This window comes from Lissotriton vulgaris, chromosome 2_1, assembly GCF_964263255.1.
Source record: "Lissotriton vulgaris chromosome 2_1, aLisVul1.2, whole genome shotgun sequence".
NCBI classification, from domain to species: Eukaryota; Metazoa; Chordata; class Amphibia; order Caudata; family Salamandridae; genus Lissotriton; species Lissotriton vulgaris.
Window position 1 is genome coordinate 1,673,601,318 of NC_141687.1, and position 19,915 is coordinate 1,673,621,232.

Genomic DNA, 19,915 nt, shown 5'->3' on the forward strand with positions numbered 1-19,915 from the left:
CCTCGTCTGGGCACTGATCGCAGTCTTCGTCACCTCCGTGGGTCAGAGGGAGATGCAGGAAATCCTGCCAGTACACGTGTGTTCCATCTAACTGATGGCAGGGGACACAGCTTGCAACGCACCAACCGGCGCGTGAGGTGGGGGAGGGGTCCCTATTCGGGCGCCAAAATGACGTAAATAATTAATTTACTCTCTTAATTTCTATGCAGGTAGGTACTTAATCAATAATAACTCAATCAGAATGAAAAAAGACAGAGTCCGTGGTGTTAGAGTTTCTAAGGGTTTTATTCCTTATAAAGGAATCAGGATATCATGTTCTGACCACCACAGGGGTGTCAGAAGGGATAGAGCGCTCTCGTTTATTGACAATACATAGCTTATATACTTGATTTATACCAGAAGAATCAATGTAAGAGGCGTAACAGCTGAGAGAAGACAAGATAACATTATACACGTGATACTAGTACATCATCAAGAGGCGTAAACTAGGCGTGAACCAGAGGTGTGTGCTAGAAACGTCACTGATAGGTGACGAAAGTGGGGGGCACCAAGGGGTGGTGCTAACAGAATGTTGCAATGTCAGCAGAAATCGGAAGCTTGGATGCGCGCGCAGCTGCATGACGTGTGATTGACGGGGTGCAGGGGACTTGACATTTACACTGATGGAAAAGAGACAGAAGTCTGGCATGTCAGATCAACTTGTACTTCTATCGTATCTGATATCTGGTGTTTAGGAACTATACTATCTGGGCGGAAAGGTCTCTAGGGCAGAAGCTGTTCTATGCTAACTGTGGATGCGTGTATAAGCGCCTAAGTGTCTACATGTGAAGCGTGGGGCACGGGGCCTTCCATGGAAGCATGGCAACAGAGGTTATGAATTACTTGCATTTAAGACAGGTCGGCCTTTTGGCTCTGCAGCTGGGGAGGATGTTTACAGGATCTAGTAGGCAGGAATGTATTCTCGGGGAGCGGAACAGATAACTCGAAGGTTATAGTCAGTCTTGGCAGAAAGCAGGCTGAGCTGAGCGCGAGGGGCCGCGCTGAAAGTAGGACAGAGTTCACGGGTACAGAGGTAGCCTGGGCAGAGTCAGGAGCCACAAAAGAGGTTCAGATGGCAGGAATTCAGGGCCTACTCTTGCTAGAGCAGGAATACATGAAAAGTGTACTACAAAGAGACGGTGGCATAGCATACTTAGGAACGGACTACATAATCCATTCATGGTGGATCTGAAAGAGGACAAGTTAACGGTGGACGCAAATGTATTTGCGTCTTCATAGCTGGCACAGGAGGGAAGTTACATGCACTTTAAGCTGGTACATGGAGTCGGTGGGGTACGCGCTAGGGAACACAACATGGCCAAAATTTAATTTTCCTCAGCATTTCGGGCATCTTTGCCCTTTATCAAGGAGCCTTGAGGTTCCAGGTATATGTGGTATCAACGATCCTTTTGGGTGATATCGATATCACTGCATTGGAGTACACAATGAAAAATCATTGTTGGGTGCAGCGGAGTTGTTGGCTCTGGGTACCTTGGGTACCTTGGTTTCGAGACAACCTACAAACCCTATATATCTGCGGCTAGAAGGGAAATACACAAAACTTGCATACTTTTACACTCTCATGATTTTCGGGAAAAAGGACGCACATTTGGCATGGCCACCTTACATGGAAAAAAGTTATGGAGACCTAAGCGCGAAGTACCTCAAATGGCCAAAAAAGGGCTAAGCACTGGGGTGGAAAAGCCTCCGCAGTAAGGGGTTAATAGAGTGCCGCTGGACCGCAGGTCTTATCCAACAGTATCCATGCCAAAAAAGGCCCCCCACAGATGATTGAGTTTACCTGTAAGCCCACAGTGATGCTATAGAAAGAATGCTCTTGCCCTGTGTGTGAGTGGTCCAGGAGTTGGAGCCCCGCAGCCAACATTGTGCCGTTGGCCTAAGGAAGTAATGGTGCAGAGTCCCCACAGCCACCTAGTGACCCCCTGGACTCTTGCAGCCTTTTCAGAGGGCGACTCTAGTGGACGGTGGCCCGAAACACCATCAAGATATTAAACTAAACACTTGCCATTGTGTGGCAGTGACTGATGCCTGGGTAAGCAACTGGGGGTGGGACAGCACATTTGCATCCCGCTTTCCGCCTTTCAGCCTCAGCAAGTTGTCCGGCGTTATTGCCACTTAGAGCTGAGCTGTGGGTCGCGGGTGGGGATTGACAAAGTGGGGACCTCTCTCTCTGGCCTGCCCACCAAGAATGACATGTGTCCTGCTGCTGGCTCGGCATGATGACAGGAATCTCGTGCCTGTGACCCTCAGAGGTCAGACATGTGTGCCCAGAGGTGATGAGCAGCAGAGTCTTGTGGGACCACTGTACGTACTAGGGACATTATAGGACAGCACACATGGAGCTGCCTGGATGTTGGGGCCGCTGGCATGCCTTTCCTGGGAATCAATATTGAAACTGCACATAAACCACTGACTCTCCCAATCCAGTGGTGGTTAGCCCGTTTAGTCTCAGGCTGCACTTCCCATTCAGCACAGGAGGGGACGTCCGCAACTGACCGTAGCAATTTCTGCCATTCAGATGAACATCATGATCCCTACTGGGCCAGGTGCCCGTACACTCAGGGGTTCACAGGAGGATGAGCGAAGCTGCTGGCTGACCTCAGGGGAATCTACAGCTGGTATCATACTTGTTGTGGTGAGATGTGGCTGGGCTGTGGAGATACTTGCAGAGGCACTAAAACCGGATGAACCAGCCTGAAGCAGCACCATAGGGGGGGAGGTGGGCTGTGCATAACAGGAGTGAGTTCTCTCTACGGAACCTGCCTCACGTACAGTGTGGTGAAAGGCAGTCTGCTGGTTAAGGGGAAACATTGGAAATCATATTGACTATTGCAATTACTCTTCTAGTGATTTTTGGCAGGACCTTATGAGACAGGACAGGTCTACCACACCCTGTTGCTGCCTGCGGACTGAGGAGGGTGGTAAGTGGGTTGACCAAGAAGAAAAAATGTTGGACTGGAGACAGGCCTTTCTTCCTGCTTGGTTGGTGGGGCTTTTCGACCTTCCCCTGTGGGCATCTCAGGAATGTCCCATTTAGAGACAAAAGGCCTTCTTGCGGCACCTGCCACTCCACAACCAATTGGGGAAACCCAGTGCGGCCACATCATCCCCAGTTCCTCCACCACACCCTAATAATGACACAGAGCAAGCCAACTCCAACGCCACCATAATGCACACATGAGGCGGTCAGCTCCACAAAATGCTTGGAGAGTTAAGTCTGAAGGCCCTGCATTCCTCCTGTTGCTAGAAACCTGGCATGGGTTTTAACTTTTACTTTACAGAAAGTCCTTTAAAGTGCTGAGACCAGAACGCACGCAATTTACCTTTTCGACTGCAGGACTCACCTTGTGGTGTGAATTAAACTCCAGCACTGCAGCACAAATACATTTTTGAAACTCCTCAGGCCTACCAGCGAAGTGTGTGACAAATAATCAAAATGTTTCTGTTTTCTAGACAGCAAGAGCTTCAGAATCCTGTCTGAAATCACTTTGGTGCTTTCAGTTGCCAGATTTCAAAGGCTTAACTTACATATTAACTGCATATCTTATCAGCACTCGGGAAGCTCATAACTTGCAGATCATGAGATATTTTATTGGCCTGTTGGACCGGACAGCAGGTAATTTCTAGGCATTTCATTCACTCCCTTTCCCCTCACTATGATAGTGATTTTGGGAAAGGGGTGCTTTCATGATGTCTCACACGAGACCTATTGAGAACATTCAAGTAACATTTCTTAAACTTTCTCTCTTCATTGCAAGCGAAAAAAGACTTGAACTCTAGACAGAGCACTTATATTCGAGTTGTAGGGAGTGAAATATGATTTACCTAAGGCATTGCAAAAAGCAGGTACGCATTCGTGTATTTTTTTTAGTGCTGGATGGGGGCCAATGCTTATTTATTTCTGTCCTCTCTAACCTTTAAAAAAATGAATTTGATGCATCCTCATCAGTGGTATCTGTATGGACATACTGCAGCAGTGTTGGTGCACCCATGTAAAGCTTGAATCAGCTGGAATAACTGTTTATCCGCGTCCCGCGGAACAATTATTTTAGCCATATTTTATATATCATAATAAGATATTTTTTTAGAAGACTTTTTTAAACTGCAAAGTTTAAAACCTATTCTACGCCATGCCCGTGTAAAACTGCAGCTATGTGTTTGAAAACAGCAAATGCTTGCTATTTATTAACATGCAGGTTCGCACTTTTGTATCTTATGTCAAGCACGCTTTTGAAATTGTTCATTTCCTGCTGCCAAAAGAGGAAGGGGTCTAAAATGAAAGTCTGAAACAGATGGGGAGAGAAAAGCTGCAAAAATAAGGAAGTATGATGCCTCCTACTTGGACTTCGGTTTCACCTGTATCACTGTTACTGGAGAAATTAGGCCACAGAGTGTGATTTGTGGTGTGACCTTAGCTAGCGACAAGCTTAGCTTAGCTAAGGCGTCAATTGGACACAAAACATACCTTGAAAGCTTTATACTAAGTGGCATATGACATAGCCAAAAACAACCTTTTACAGATGAGGAAAAGGTGATTCTGCCAGCAATTCTTGATGTGGCTAAGACGATGCTTGGCGAAAAAGCAGTAGAGAAGTTAAACTAGATACCCATTTTAGACACAACAGTTTTCTGTCGCATCTCTGACATGTCAGAAAATATTCAGGTAAAACCCACAGCCCGTTTGAAATAGACTTGGTTTGCAGTTGAATGAAGCGACTGACTTGTCAAGGAAGTTCATTTAATTGGTTATGTCTGATATTGTTATGAAACCACAATACTGGAAGATTTCTTTATTCTGCAAGCCAATCAAGGGGCGAGCAACAGCATCCGACCTGTTTGACAATGGAATGACTTCCTTGGACTCCACGGCTTAAAGTGGGGAAACTGTGTCGGGATCTGCGCAGATGGTGCTTCTTACATGTGTGGTGCTAAGGCTGGCCTAAAAGCTAAAGTGTTGAAAGTGACTCCATATATTTTGTGGACCCACTGTATGATACACAGTGAAACCCTTGCAGTGAACTTGAGGATGTGCTGAATTCTGGTGTAAAAATAGTTAACGTCATTAAGATCCACCCTGCAAGAGAACACTTGTTTGCAATTTTATGTGCAGAATTGGGAGCTGAAAATGATGGCTTGCTGCTTTACACAGAAGTCTGGTGGTCATCCCGGAGGAAAGTACTGAATCGCATTTTTGAATTACGGAATGATGTTCGCTAATTTCTTTTGGATTTGGACCTCTGCAAAGCAGAAAACTATGTGATCCCGGGTGGCTTGTGATTTTTGCACACCTTTCTGACATGTTTGAGAAATTAAATTATCTGAATCTGTGTTTGCAAGGACCTGAAATCACTTCTTTTACGATGAGGACAAATATGTGCATTCAAGAAGAAGCTGGAGTAATGGAGAATAAGAATTGAAGCAACCCATATAAAAAATGTACTGGGGGGAGGGTGCGGGGCTGTCCCTAAACAAGTTTGAAGACCACTGTTCAAACTGATTTAGGACTCCGTGCAGGTCGTTGGTGTGAAATTGCACGGACAAGGTATTTATTCATTTATTTATTTAGAAGGTTTTATATAGTGCGGACAATATCCTTGCGGATATCAGAGTGCTTTCCAATAAACAGCGCAGGGTATACATAACAATAAATGAGGGGGAAGTCTCGCATAACATGATGGATGATAAACTTGGAGTACATAACATGAACATCAGGTTGATACAAATCGGGTCAGAAACATGAGACAAGATGTTGAGTTGGGTCTTAGACATAAGAGTGGAGTACTAGAAAGGGTACTAATGCATCTTCAACGTTACGTAGTCAGTAGTCAGTAACCAGGTGAATTTTGCCATGAGAATCGCTTTAACTTCCTTTTTGAAAGAGACGGTGGAGGCATTAAATCTGATTTCTGGTGGAAGAGTATTCCAAATCCTTGGCGCCATTCCAGAGAAGGTTCGTTTATATGTCTTCTTTTTGTTGAATCTTTGAGTTTTCAGTAATAGGTTGTCTGCACTCCTTGAGGACCTTGATCCACCAGAGATTGTCAATTTCTGTGCGAGGTAGCTGGGTGCATTGTAGTGTAAGGCCCTATGTGTCATGCACGCAATTTTAAGATACATTCTTGCTTTCAAGGGGAGCCAATTCAGGTATTTTAAGTCTGGGGAAATGTGGGAGCTTCTTTTTGAGTCAGTGAAAGAGTAAATTTCTTTCTATTGACATTGGGTGCTGTGGCTGGAGTGTCTGTTTTCCTGGCTCGCCAGCAGTTTCTTCCCAGTCCCCCTCCCGCAGTGCTGGCATAGTGGGGGTGGCCACACACCCAAACTGGTTTCTACATTACCTCGTGGTACCCCTGTCCACCCCATCTTCCGTAATATAACCCCCTCTCCAGCCCGGCAGAACTCACCTCTTATTTCACAGTGGGCCATTCAGTTGATTCTCACAGGAGATGTACTTAGATTTGCTCCTACAGCAGGGGCCTCGTTAACTCTATGCTGTCACTGAGCAGTGACTTCCCCCTTGTTTCCATGTTTCCAGCATTAGTCAAAAGTTTCTTTTCCATGGTTCTCATCCTCCCCCTGCTCCTTTCTTCTGTATCTTCTTGCTCATTGATCTTTTGTTTTCTTGTATTCTCTTTCGTTCCTGTCAGCCAACATTCAGAAAGCTTCCTTATGTTTGAGTAGGGTTCCGTTTACAACCTACACCCAGGATCGCAGTTGAAGCTGAGTAAGTTGTCCTTGTTTGTTACTCTCTAACAGGTGGAGCGCACACACTGCAATAGGAAACCTGCAGTATTTTCGCTTGTATATGGCCCTCTTCAGCACATATACCGTAGGCAAGGTGGTTAAGTGCCATCTTTTTTCTTTTTTCTGGATTTTTATATAGCGCAAACTCGACCCGGAAGTATCAAAGTGCTTTACATGAGCACCAATTGCGTTACAGATGGACACATTAATTTTTTGTTAGGCACGGGGAGATTACGTGATTTGCCCAGAATCACGGGATGTTAGGCATCCCTTCCAAGACTCGAACCCGGTTCCTCAGCGTCGAGGTCGACCGCTCTAGCTGTAAGGCCACATCCTCTCCCCAACATACACCTCTATTTGACACAACATACACATCACCATACTCCAAAAACGCACCTCACAAAATGTGATGTACAGAAGTTGCAGATTAGTTAAAAAAGGCTAAGTATTCCACACCATGTTCCCTGCCTAGTATGGGGGATCCTAATCTGGGTTCACCTGGACTTCTCTTCCAATTAAAGATGCTAAGGGTTGGCCCTGAGGGCAGATTTGTCTTTGGAACAGATCTTTTGGACAGTACTCTGAAACACCTACTAGTCCTCTATTCCTCCAATTCAGGCCAAATCGCACATCTGCACACACTCAATTACTTCATGGGGAAAACCATTTGTGAGCCCATGCTCATTGGAGGCGTGGGGGTATTTTATTAGTGTATTTAATCAGACACTTGATAGATTGTCTTAACAAGGCACACAAAGCCAGCAAGGAAATGCATAGATCATTGTATGACTGGGGTGTGTCAGATGAATTTAGAAACTCCCTTCCGCTGGGTAAAGAGTACTCCTTCTTACTTCTCAGGCCTCCATGTATTGAATACAATAATCAACATGTTCCTATACCACCTCAACAGTATGCTACAAAATAAGGAAACCTTGCAAGGGGTCCAGCCTGGGCAAGGATACCCATATGGCATTACCAGGTTTCAGCTCTTGAGGATAGTGCGTACAGGGGCACCATTGGCGAGGAGGGAACACTAATGCCGGTTCAGTCCCGCGCCCAATAATCAAGTGGGATGATTTTACATTGTGCATACGTGGTATCTGCATCTAGATTTCCTCCAGTAACCATGTGACTCTATGGGCCCAGTTAACTCAGACAAAGCACAATCTGTGCTTCCTGGAGTTACAGGCGGAAGACACAGACCCCGTGAGGTGCAACCTTGTACAAGCAAGACTACAACTTATCGATCTGAGTGCTCAATTGGCTAAGAATGGCTATAAGGAATGTATTGCACACCTGAATATGGAACAGGACAAGGCAGGCTGCTAATTAGCAGGTTTACTGAAAGCAGCGCACTGCAGATCCACAAGCTTGGCTACCTGCCACCTTGATGGACACTGTGTACATAAACAGGCAGTTGTCAATGTGGTATTCACAGCACAATTGTATAACTCTCCAAATAAGGTTGATGTCAGCCTCATAGACACTGGGGTGGTGTAGTGAGCAAAAGAACGATGGATTTAACCCAGACCTCTTGACTGGGGCTGAATTTTTGATTCATTCAGCATTCCGTCCATCATTTGTTGCTGCAGCACTTTCCACCCTGCGTGGGATGGGTATGCCCAGACATTTTTATTTATTTTATTTTGAAAGTTTTATATAGCGCGAACAAGATCTTTGCAGATATCAGAGCGCTTTACAAGGACAAGGGGGTGATAGAATAATAGTATGTAATAGTTGAGGTAGTTAGGTACAAGGTGCATAGTTACATAAGTAGGTCAAAATACAAGAGGTAGGTCAAAGTTGAGGTAGTGTAGGTACAAGGTGCATAGTCAAACAGATGCGTGCATAGTTACATAGGTAGGGCAAAATACAAGAGGTAGGTCAAAGTTGAGGTAGTGTAGGTACAAGGTGCATAGTCAAACAGATGCGCCAATAGTATAAAGGTACAAAAAGAAGGAGCATATACTTGTTTAAGCGTGCTTAAAATGCTTTTGGAGATAGCATAAAGGTAGGCACAGTTGAGGTAGGTGAGTACAGGATGCATAGTCACACAGGTGCATCAGTAGTACAAGAGTAGGAATAGTTGAGGTGGTGTAGGTACAGTATGCAAAGTCAAACAGGTGCGTCAACAATATAGAAATATACAAAGAGGGAACGCATACAATCAAATAAGTCGATAATACAAGTAATACAAATAGTCCAAGGGGTCAGGCAGGTAGTACAGAGCGGATTCTTGAGAAATACAGAATAATAGATCATGTGTATTTAGCCATGAGGATTGCTTTTACTTCTTTCTTTAAAAGTTTGTTGGAGGAGATGAGCCTGGTTTCAGGAGGGAGTGAGTTCCAGATCCTGGGCGCCATTCCTGAGAAGGAGCGTTTATAGTTTTTTTCCTTCCGAAATCTTCGAGGCTTCAGCAGAAGATTGTTTGTGCTTCTAGTAGTTCTAGAGCCACCGGAAATTGTCAGCTTTTGAGTGAGGTAGGCGGGTGAGTTCATGTGTACAGCCTTGTGTGTCATGCAGGCGATTTTCAGATGTATTCTGGCTTCAAAAGGTAGCCAGTTCAGGGATTTGAAGATCAGGGGAAATATGCAAGTGTTTTTTTGAGCCAGTGATGAGTCTCGCTGGAGCGTTAAGGGACGCTCTTAGGGGTGCCGTTGTAGTTAGGTGGAGCCCGCAGAGGGCGGTGCTACCGTATTCTATGTGCGGGATGACTATAGATTGTACTGCAGTATGGAAGTCTTTGGCTGGAAGGAAGGGTTTAAGTTTTCTCAAGGTATTGATTTGGAGGTTCGCTCCTTTCGTTGCCATGCTGATGTGTTGCTGCATGTTGAGATTGGCGTCAAGTGTTATGCCTAAAGATTTTGCTGAGTCTACGATGGTAGGTTGTACATTTAGAGCCGTTGGGTGCTTAAGCCATGTTTGAGCGGTAGAGATTTTTGCAGGAGGTGAGATCAGGAGGATCTCAGTCTTTAGCGCATTGAGTTTGAGGTGATTCTCGGCAAGCCAGGATTGGGTGTTTCTGATCGTGGTGTTCAGAAGCATGATGTCCTTGGGAGATTGTATTTTGAGATAAAGTTGGGTGTCGTCGGCATACATGTGAAAGTGAACATTGGATGCTTGTAGCAAAGTAGTGAGAGGTTCCATAACTAGGTTGAACAGTGTTGGGGAGAGGGAGGATCCTTGAGGGACGCCTAGCGATACAGGTACCGGAGAGGACATCAGGTTGTTGCTTTTGAATCTCTGAGACCAGTTGTGTAGAAAGGAAGTGAACCACTTGAGAACAGTCCCAGATATGCCCATTATTGTGTTTAATAGTTCGAGTAGGTTCTCATGTTTAACTGTGTTGAATGCTGAAGAGAGATCAAGAAGGATGAGGAGGCAGGTATCGTTTTGGTCTAGGATTTGGAGGGCGTCGTCAACTATGTGAGTCATAGCAGTTTCTGCACTTTGCCCTGCTCAGAAGCCTTATTGATGAGGTTTGAGGAGATCAAACTTATCTATGTGTTTAGTCAGTTGTAGCTGTACGCATTTTTCCAACAGTTTAGCGAGAGTGGGAGTATTTGTAATAGGACGGTAATTGTTTAGATCAGTGGGGTCTGCTGTTGTTTTTTTTAGTAGCGGTGTGACTTGTCCGACTTTGAGGGCGCTAGGGATGGATCCTTGTTGAAGAGAGCTATTGATAATCTTAGTCCAGAGTGGGAGGAGCAAAGGGGTAAAGTCTTTTACAGCGTTAGCAGGAAGGGGGTCAGTGAGGTGATTGGATGGTTTCAGGGTGCTGAGCAATCTGCCAATTTCTTCTTCGGAGTAGGTGCCAAAGGATGACCATGTAGCATTGTTCTTTGGTTCGGACGATGCTGTGTGTTGGGGGTTGGAGTAAAGGATTGCGTCATTGAGGAGATCGCTTCTTATGTTGTTGGTTTTTTGGTTAAAGAAAGCAGAGAAGTCTTCACAGGAAGGTGTAACGCCCATGGTGCTGAGTGTCTGGGGTTGTTCTTTGGATTGTGTTCTGATTAGCTCAAACAGTTTTCTTGGGCGGTTTTTTGCTTGGGCGAGCTGGAGGCTGAAGAAATCTCTTTTTGAGCGTTTTATTTTCCTGAAGTAGGCGTTTCTCTGTTTCTTCAGGTTTTTTAGGTGCGGTGCAGAGGGGGCTGATCTCCAGGCGCGCTCTGCCAATCGCATGGCCCGTCTATCTTCATTGAGGCTCCCGTCATACCATGGGTTGGAGATCTTGGATGAGACTCTTTTTAGTTGCATGGGTGCAGCCTCATTGATTATCGTGGTCATAGCATTGAGATAGTGGTCAGTCAGGAGTTGAACGTCCGTAGCGCCGGAAGGGGGAAGTAGGAGATTCCAGCTGTTAGGCGGTAAGGAGTCTGGGTTGAGTTTCTTCATGTCCCTTTTCCAAACTTTGGGCTTAGAAGGTTGAACTGGGTTAAATTTAATTTTTTCATTGATAAGGAAGGAGACAATATGATGATCTGACCAGTCACAAGGTTGGATTGACTCAAGTTGAATAGCGTCCTCTTTGGAGATGATAGGGTCGAGGATAGAACCTTTCTTATGGGTCGGGCTATTGCATATTTGGGTGAGATCAAGGGCGTTGAGGAAGATTTTGAGGCTATTTACCACTGTGTCACTGCTGTCATTCCAGTGGAGATTGTAGTCGCCAAGGGTGTTTTGCCGTCCTGAGTTGGTTTAGATTGTGTCCATGAGATTGTGTCCATGAGTTGTTGGGAGAAGGAGAGCTTGTCCCCAGGTGGGTGGTATATGATTTGTAGTGAGCATACCGGTTTGCTTTCGCTGATGACATCAAGGCAGAGGTATTCACAGGAAGTAAGGGAGGGGGTGGACGCTTTAATAACTGAAAGGTTGCTTCTGTAAATACAGGCAATTCCACCGCCTGTCTTTTTGGTCCTGTCAAGTCTAATGATATAGTAGTTGGGGGAGACTAGGATATCCATGATAGGTGTAGAAGAATCGGACAACCATGTTTCAGTCAGAATGGCTAGATCCGGTTCCAGAGAAATGATGAGATCGGCGACCCCCGCGGAATGTCTTTGGGTCGATCTGCAATTGAGAAGTATGCATTTGAGTCTAGGGGTGCAGAGGGTGGAGGAAGGTTCTATAGTGAGGGGTACATTTGTGAGGTTGTTGGGGACGGAGCCTCTGTTGGTATGCGTGTGGTGCCTGAGAGGGTTAGAGATAATCGTTGGGATGGACAGATGGTTGGTGGCTAGGCGATTTTGGGGAGCCGGGACGTAAGAGTGGAGAAGGGTGTGTATGTCATGGTCTGAGATCGTATTGGTAGTGCGTCTGGGGCGATTGGTGGTATTGCGAGAGGGGATAGAGGTCCAGTGTGGGGAGTGTTGTGTGATAAGGTGAGTAGGAGGTGAGGAGGAGGTGTTGTTAGGTGTAAAGGTAGTATTGCATTGGTGGTATTGCGATTGCGATTGGTATTGCGATTGGTGGTATTGCGAGAGGGGATAGAGGTCCAGTGTGGGGAGTGTTGTGTGGTAAGGAGAGTAGGAGGTGAGGGTGAAGTGTTATTAGGTGTAAGGTTGGTGGTGGGAGGGGGGTGTCTGGGGTGTGTGGGGTGTGTGATGAGCAACTCTTTGATGGAGTGTAGTTCTTCTTTCATTTGGAGGAGGGTGGACATAATCATGCCCAGCGTGGTGTTGGGCGCGGAGTTGGGGAAGGGTACTGGCGGTGAACAGGCGTATAGGTTACTGGAGAAGGGGGGGAATCGGGGTGGAGAGGTGGAGCTGGTGAAGGGGTTGGAAGTGTTCGAGAGAGGATTGGTGTTAGGGTTGGTGTTGGCGTTATTGGGCAGGGCATCAGTGCTAAGAGGGGAAGGGTAAATGGGGGCGGTGTGGAGGCTGGGGGTTGCGGGGGTGGAGGTGGGATAGTGGGGACTGAGAGTGGGGGGTGAGAGGGTGAAGGCAAGGCGTGCCGGGAATGCAAAGTGTGGGGGGGGAGATAGGAGGAGAGAGAGTCATGTTGTGTGGGGTGCAGTAGGGGGAGGAGGGTTGTTCTGAGAAGCTTGGTATGAGGGGCGGGACAGGAGTGCAAGGTGTGGGGGGGTGGATATGGGAAGAGAGAGAGTCATGTTGCGTTGGGTGCAATTAGGGGAGGGGGGGTGTTCTGAGAAGCTAGTCGAAGGTGTGTGTGGCGTGTTATGTGGGGGAGGGGTCGAGGGGGTGGCGGTGTGGGGGATGCTAGAGGATGTGCGTTCGGCGTCTGATGCTGAAGGATGTGATGTGTCTGTAGACGGAGGGTGATAGAGTAGAGTAGTGGGGGGAGGGAGGGGGTGCGTGTTAATGTTAGGAGGTGGTGTGGAGTCCAGGATGTTGGGAATGAAGGCGGGAGGGTGTGGGATCAGGGATTTAGAGAAGTATTCTTTGAAGGTGGGGAACAGGTTGTCAAATAGGTCTAGGTTTCTGTCTGTGGATTGAATTAAGATGGTGCCGTTGTTGTAGATGGTGATGGTTGCTCTATCAGGGTAGCGCTGGGATGGTGTGGTTTAGAGTGTTACACCATAGGCACTTTTCCTAGTGGTCGAGACGGTGAGTAGGGTAAGGAGTGCTTTTCTCCATTGTGCTCTGCGTGTAGTGTATAGGATGATATCAGTGCTCTTGGTTCCATTGTTGAGGGAGAAGTAGGTGTCTACAAAGGGGGTTTCAGGGTGGGACTTCAAGAAGTTGTACTTAAACCTTTTTGCGTTTTTTTTGGTGAGCCCGGGGGGGGTAATTTATTTTGTAAGTGTGTTTGCCCAAGGGTTCCATGTTGGGAGTAGGGGGACAGGTGGGTAAGGGGGATGAGTGGCTGGGTGTAGGAAAGGCGCTGTGATGTGTTTCAGGAAAGAGTGGGTGCAGAAGTCAAGGAATGAGTGCGGAGGAGTAGTGATTTAGACTAGTCTAAGACATGGGTCCCTCTCTCGCTGTGCGACTGGATTCTAGCTAGCCTGGCTGATAAGGGGTGTTACCCTGAAACCGGTCCTAGTATGCTTGTTTCCAGGCCAGGGAGGACCCGGATTGACAGTTCTAGCTGGACTGTTCCCAGGAGGAACAGCGTCTAAACTGATTTGCATATGGCTGGGTCCAATCTGGGGTGGCATAGTGAGCAAAAGAACGATCGATGTAACCCAGATCTCTTGATTGGGGGTGAATGTTTGATTCATCCATTATTTGTTGCCGCTGCAGCCTTTTAGGAAGCTGTCTGTTAAATGTGCCTTTTAATCAGTGCCCAAGGTCACCTGACTGTAAATGGCCATCCTGTGTTTTACTGTGCATTCTCCTAGACCATGGACAAAAGGGCCTGGGTGTGGAGAGGATCTTCCTGACTGGTTGGCTAGGGAGCAGTTGGAACTATTCTCTAATTACATTTAAAATTGTAACCTGGTGCCTCCACCTAGCCCTTTATGACTGCTGAATTAGCCTACCTTGTCACTGTCAGATGAAGCTCACACTTGGGTCTGCCTGCCCTTTGTTTCACTAGCCATGCTAGAGCTTAACCCAGGGAAAAGGGAAGAACCAACCAAAACCAGCCTAGGTTTAGACAGGCAGCACTGGACATAAAAGTAGCAACAACATAACCTCTCATCAGAAAACTCCTACACCTGAGAAGATTCAAAACGACTGCCCTGCTGTCTGAACAAGAAAGATTAGACCTACTTGCCTTGAAACCAGGTCCCCAGAGCTGACTCCATGGGTCAGTTGGCCGACCTCCTGTTTGAGCTGCAGGGATACAACAAGCTTCCTGCTTTCCAGCTGACCAGCCCCAACTGGACGTGACTTGGTCCCCACTGCTGGCCTGTATGAGAGTGCGTCCTGTCCTCCATTCCGTTGTCCTCAATGTCCTAGACCCTTGACTGGAATCAGAGTGCACTCCTGCCTGCTCAACTGAAGGTTTCACCAGGTCTGATGCAGCACGGCACAGAACAATGCAGGGCCTTGCATCGCAGCACCTCACAGCTCCTGATCACATCTGCACTGGACCCGACACAGAACAGTGCATGACTATGTAGGGCCTTGCTACACAGCACCTCGCTACTCTTGATTGCAGCTTCACCGGCAGAACAACCCATTGCAGCACTGTGCATATACTGATCGGTGGTGCGATAAACCCTACGCAGAGCATCGCATCGCAGCATCTCGCAACCCTGCACTAAGGAAAAAGGTACAACTAGCAACAGGCCACACCTGGTCCCTTACCCAAATGGCACTCCATCGCCATCGGCCTGAAAAGTTGGCTTTGCCCCACTCCGACATGACCAGATACCTGTAGTTGGCACTTGTCGCCCTTTAGTGCTATTTTTACCTAAACCTTTCAAAACGTATAACCCCGGTTTTACTGATTGGACTTTTGTTGTTTTGATGTCATTTTATTTATTAAAATAGTCTCTATTTTTCAAAATTGGTTAAGGATTGTTCTGTTATTGTGTTGTGTGTTCGATTTATTACTGTTGAGTGCTGCATACATACTTCACAATATGCCTCTAAGTTAAACCTACCAAAGCGTTAAGCACAGGTTTATTCAATTACTTTTGTGGTTCACCCTGACAAGGATAGTGGTTATTACTTGAAGGGGGCTCTTACCTTACTCATCTTAGCTAATTACTCTATTTTTTACAGTAACGTTATACCCGCCAACCCTTCTGCCAAGTGGTGTGTGAGTTAGTGACAGGGTACTGATAGCGAGCCTACGGAAGCAGTACAAGACAGCAGTATACATGCGGAAGTAAGAGATTAAGACAGAGGCCTGGAATTCTCTTTTATCCATAGAGGTTTTAAAGGACAGCTCCAGATTCTGGGCTATTGTTAATACCCCTTTTTTCTCGGGTTTGGACAACGATACCCAGGAAAGTAACATTACAGAGGCACAGCGGCTGTCCCATTTTGAATCAATTTATGGCTCCAGTGAGTCACCGCATTTCTCCCCTAGTTCATTATCTCGGCAGGAAGTAGTGCCATTTGTTTTTGTTGAGGAGGATATTGAGAGAGCTATAAAGGAGATCTCTAGTAATAAAGCGCCAGGACGGTGTTCCCGCCAATCTATATAAATGTGACCCTAAATTTTGGGCAAAAATATTAGCAAATGTATTTAATGCCTCTGGGTCGCAAAGTTTTCCCATAACCTGGGGCCATTCAATTATTATCCCAGTTTATAAAAAAAAGGTCAGAGAGGGAACCCGCGATGCTACAGACTCATATCACTGATTGATTTGGTGGTAAAAATATTAGGCAAGGTGGTCTTAGCTAAAGTTACAAATTGGGCTACTAAAAACAAGGTTTTATCCAACCTGCAGTATGGGTTTAGGCAAGGTAGAAGTACCTCGGACCAGTGTCTTAATTTATACTTAGTAATAAATAAATATACTACGGCTAAAGAAGGTTCCCAGCAGATGACGTTTATGGACTTATCATCCGCATTCCACCTCGTTAACAGGTCGAAGCTATGGAGTATTTTGCTGGAAATGGGGATTGAGCCATCCTTAGTTTATTTTCTGGTGGACCTTCACTGGGACCTTTCAGCAACAGTTAGGACTTCCCAGGATGGTAAATATACTAGGTCTTTTAAATCAGACAGCGGTGTTCGCCAAGGATGTATATTGGCGGCTTTGCTTTTTACACTCTACATTAATGCCCTGGATAAATCTCTAATGGAGGTGAGCCCAGATATTCTGCGGGTAGGAGAATGCCTAATCCCTGTTCACCTATACGCAGATTATGCTGTCCTTTTAGCTCATACTGCGGTAGGCCTTCAGAAGCTAATGGATGCCTTTGGCGCCTACATGCAGTCTCTGGACCTGGTTGTGAACACTGGGAAGTCACACATTATGACAACTGGCAAAAGAAATAGGAAAGCCAAATCCTTTTACTGTAATGGGGTGGAAGTGACCAGGGTGACCTCTTTTACATATTTAGGGGTATTATTTGACGAAGGAGGCTCATGGGTCCCCCAAGATAAAACCCAAAACAATGCAGTCATTAGATCCACTACAGCTTTCCTAGAGTTTGCCCACCGCATAGGGGCTAGGCCTATAGAAGATATATACGTCGAAATGTTTGGCTATTGCGGCCTATGGTTCATCCATATGGGGATTTAAACAGCAGCCGGGGCTGCAGACAGCGGAAAATAAATTTCTTCGCAGCCTTTTGTCTGTACCCCAATCAACCCCATCTATTGCCATTCACCAGGAATTAGGGCAGGGTTATGTCACGGACATCTTGAGTACAGCACCGCTATTGTGTTGGCTTAAGACCTGGCTTAATCCGGAATTGACCCTGAACCACCAGATCCTTCGGGATTGTGTCAAACTGGACAAAGCCAGCAAAATTAAGTGATTGTCTTATGTAAATCTTATGCTATTTAGATTAGGGCGTCCAGGAAACCAGGAAAGGATCAGGAAGGAAGATGTGAAGTAGGTCAAATTGAATTTTATGAATACACTGATGATGGAACGGGAAGAACAGGAGCTACAGAAACCTTTAGCTAGGGCCCATCTTCTGACTAAAACCACCTTGTTGATTGAATTCTACCTAAAATTGTGACTAAGCCTTTCCATCGCTGGCTCTTGACCAGGTTCCTTTTTAATTTGATTCACTTCTCACTGGGTGACCCCCCGGGTGGTTTAAACCTGAGGATGCAGACCCCTGCCAATGTGATAATTTTTCTGCACAAGACACTTTACATTTTATTATGTTCTGTGACTTTTATAATGATACCAGTAGGAAGTTTTTAATCCATATATTGTCTAGAAAGGGTTTTTCCCAAGTCAGACCTGCGCTACTCTGTCTCCAAATGCTGAGTAACCCCTGGGATATTTTTAACATTGCTCGTTTTCTTGTTGCTGCCGTAAGAATCAAGAAAAAAAGATGCTCTATGGTAAACATTGTATAAATCTTTTGGTTAATACTGTATGGAACTTTTTAAACTTTGAGTTATTTGGCTCGTCTGAAATGGATATAAGCTACTGTTTTATGTATATCGCCCAAACATTTTTATTGGATTCTGTTTTTTGTATACTATACATTGTACTATTATGATTTTAAATAATGGAATAAAGTGGTTTAAGTGACTGACTGAGTTAGTCACGTGGGTTAGCATCACATTTTCACACTGAAAACATGCCTTCTATGATGAATACTTTGTCTTAAGGTGGACAAAGCGTACCGTAAATTTATCAAACTTGCAATTGCAAAACGCCCAGTTAAGCAGAAATGGAAGTCCAGTACACCCCCCTTCCATGAACTTATGAAATGGGCTCAGGCAGAAGATGCTGTGTCTAGATGCCTGAAATGCAGGACGGGTAAACCTATGTTAATTACAGGACGGATAACATACTGCTGGGTCTAGCTCTCAGGTCCGACCTAAAGCCACTACATGTCACTGATATTGGACAACGACCTTCTTTTCCCACTCCGACCCACCACGCCTGCTAGTTCACTGGAACCTGCTGTCCATGCACCCCTCACAATTTAGGCATACTCAGCCAGTCTATCGCACGGCTCCCCATTGTGTTTAATGTGGGCTTACTTTTGGTTCACTGTACTGGCACCTTTTCTTTTCCCCAGGTATCATTTCTTGATACTACGCTGTAATTTTGCTTTTGCTGACGCACTCCCTCCGCTCGGACATGGCTGTTATACATTTATATATTATTTTTTTTAAAAACTCAATAAAGTGCAATTATAAAAACAGTAAATCTATGCTTCCGTATACAGTATAGTGATAGTCAATATTGTGGATGAAATGTTTTTGTAGATATGTGGCTTAGAACCCCTTTCATGTGCATTTCCCGCCTGAAACCACAAATCCAGGCACTACTCTTATGCTCCGAGAGCTCATACAGTAATCCACCTGATCCATGTATTCCCTCAATGCAATATTTTGGCCCTTTCATTGGAAGGTTCTTAGAGCAGATAGGGTGTGTTTTTGTTAACCCACAGACCCTTTGCTTGTATATTTTTATTTTAGGATCGGACCATTGCAACTCTAGAGGAGAAGCTCAAAATCCTCCAGAAACAAGCAAAAGGTAAGCATGTCAAAATCTTCTGAGTGCCCATGATCTTCTTCTGACCCCATGTGCGTGTGTGTAGAGAGGGCGCGCCACAATGCCCCTTCCAAGGAGCCAGATACCATGTATGTGATTGAGTGTTCATTGTGTGGATGTGGGTGGGAAGATTGCACACGTTCTGTGGCGCTCATCTTGGTGGCAGTGAGCACTAGAGCAGTGGTTCTAAAGATTTCTGGGAGCGCTTCTCATTCTCTAATGGATTGTCTACTTCCAGTTTCCTCACCTCTGGCTCAGGATGTGTCTGCTCCTAGTTTCACCTCCTCTGGCCCAGAGTCTGTCTGCTGTGAGGGTCCCTTCCATTAGGCCCCAGCCCTAGCCCCTTCCCACACTCACAGTCTTCAGATATGGCCCACAAACTGTCTGCTCCCACGGACGCCTCCTCTGCCTCACAGTCTGCTCTCTCCTTCCAAGACCCTTTCATCTGGCCCCATTCTCCTTCAACAATTCCCTCCTTTGGCCTACATTCTCCTCCCACAGTCTCGTTCTCTGGCCCAAAGTTCATCTGCTCCCAGTGTCCCTTCCTCTGGCTAATAATTTGCTATCAGTGTCCCCAACTGTATCCCAGTGTGCTGCCTACAGTCTGCTATATGCTACCTGTACTCCAACTTGTGGACCACTGTTCGACTGCTCTTAGGGACCACTCAACTAGCCTATTGTTGTCTTACTGCTCTTACGTTTCCCTCCCTAGCCCACAGTTTGCTTTCTGCTTCTAGTGGCCACTTCTCTGGCCCATAGTCTGCTCTCTGCACCGAGTGTCCTTCATCATGCTCACTCCCTGCTGATTGCTCCCTGTGTCACCCTCTCTGATCAACATTCTGCTATTTGCTCCCAGGTTCTCCTTCTCTTGCCCACAGTATGCTGCTTGCTCTCAATGTCGCCTCCTCTCACATACTGTTGTTTGTTCCCAGTGTCCTGAACTGTGGCCAGAAGTCTGACTGCTGTCAAGGACTACTTCACTGGCCAGTAGTTGCCTAACTGCTCCTACAGTCCCCACCTCTGGGCTGCAGTTTGCTCCTAGTGTCCTGTCCTCAG

General features: G+C 46.1%; 1 protein-coding gene across 2 annotated transcripts in view; it reads left to right on the forward strand.

Annotated features, from left to right (window-relative positions):
• UBXN11 (UBX domain protein 11) overlaps positions 1 to 19,915 on the forward strand; it is a 336,358-nt gene that overhangs the window by 78,099 nt on the left and 238,344 nt on the right. For both annotated transcript variants that reach the window (XM_086958912.1, XM_086958913.1), the window contains exon 5: positions 18,784 to 18,841. In XM_086958912.1, coding sequence (XP_086815038.1) covers positions 18,784 to 18,841 — 58 coding nt within the window. The remainder of the gene's footprint in view (positions 1 to 18,783; positions 18,842 to 19,915) is intronic.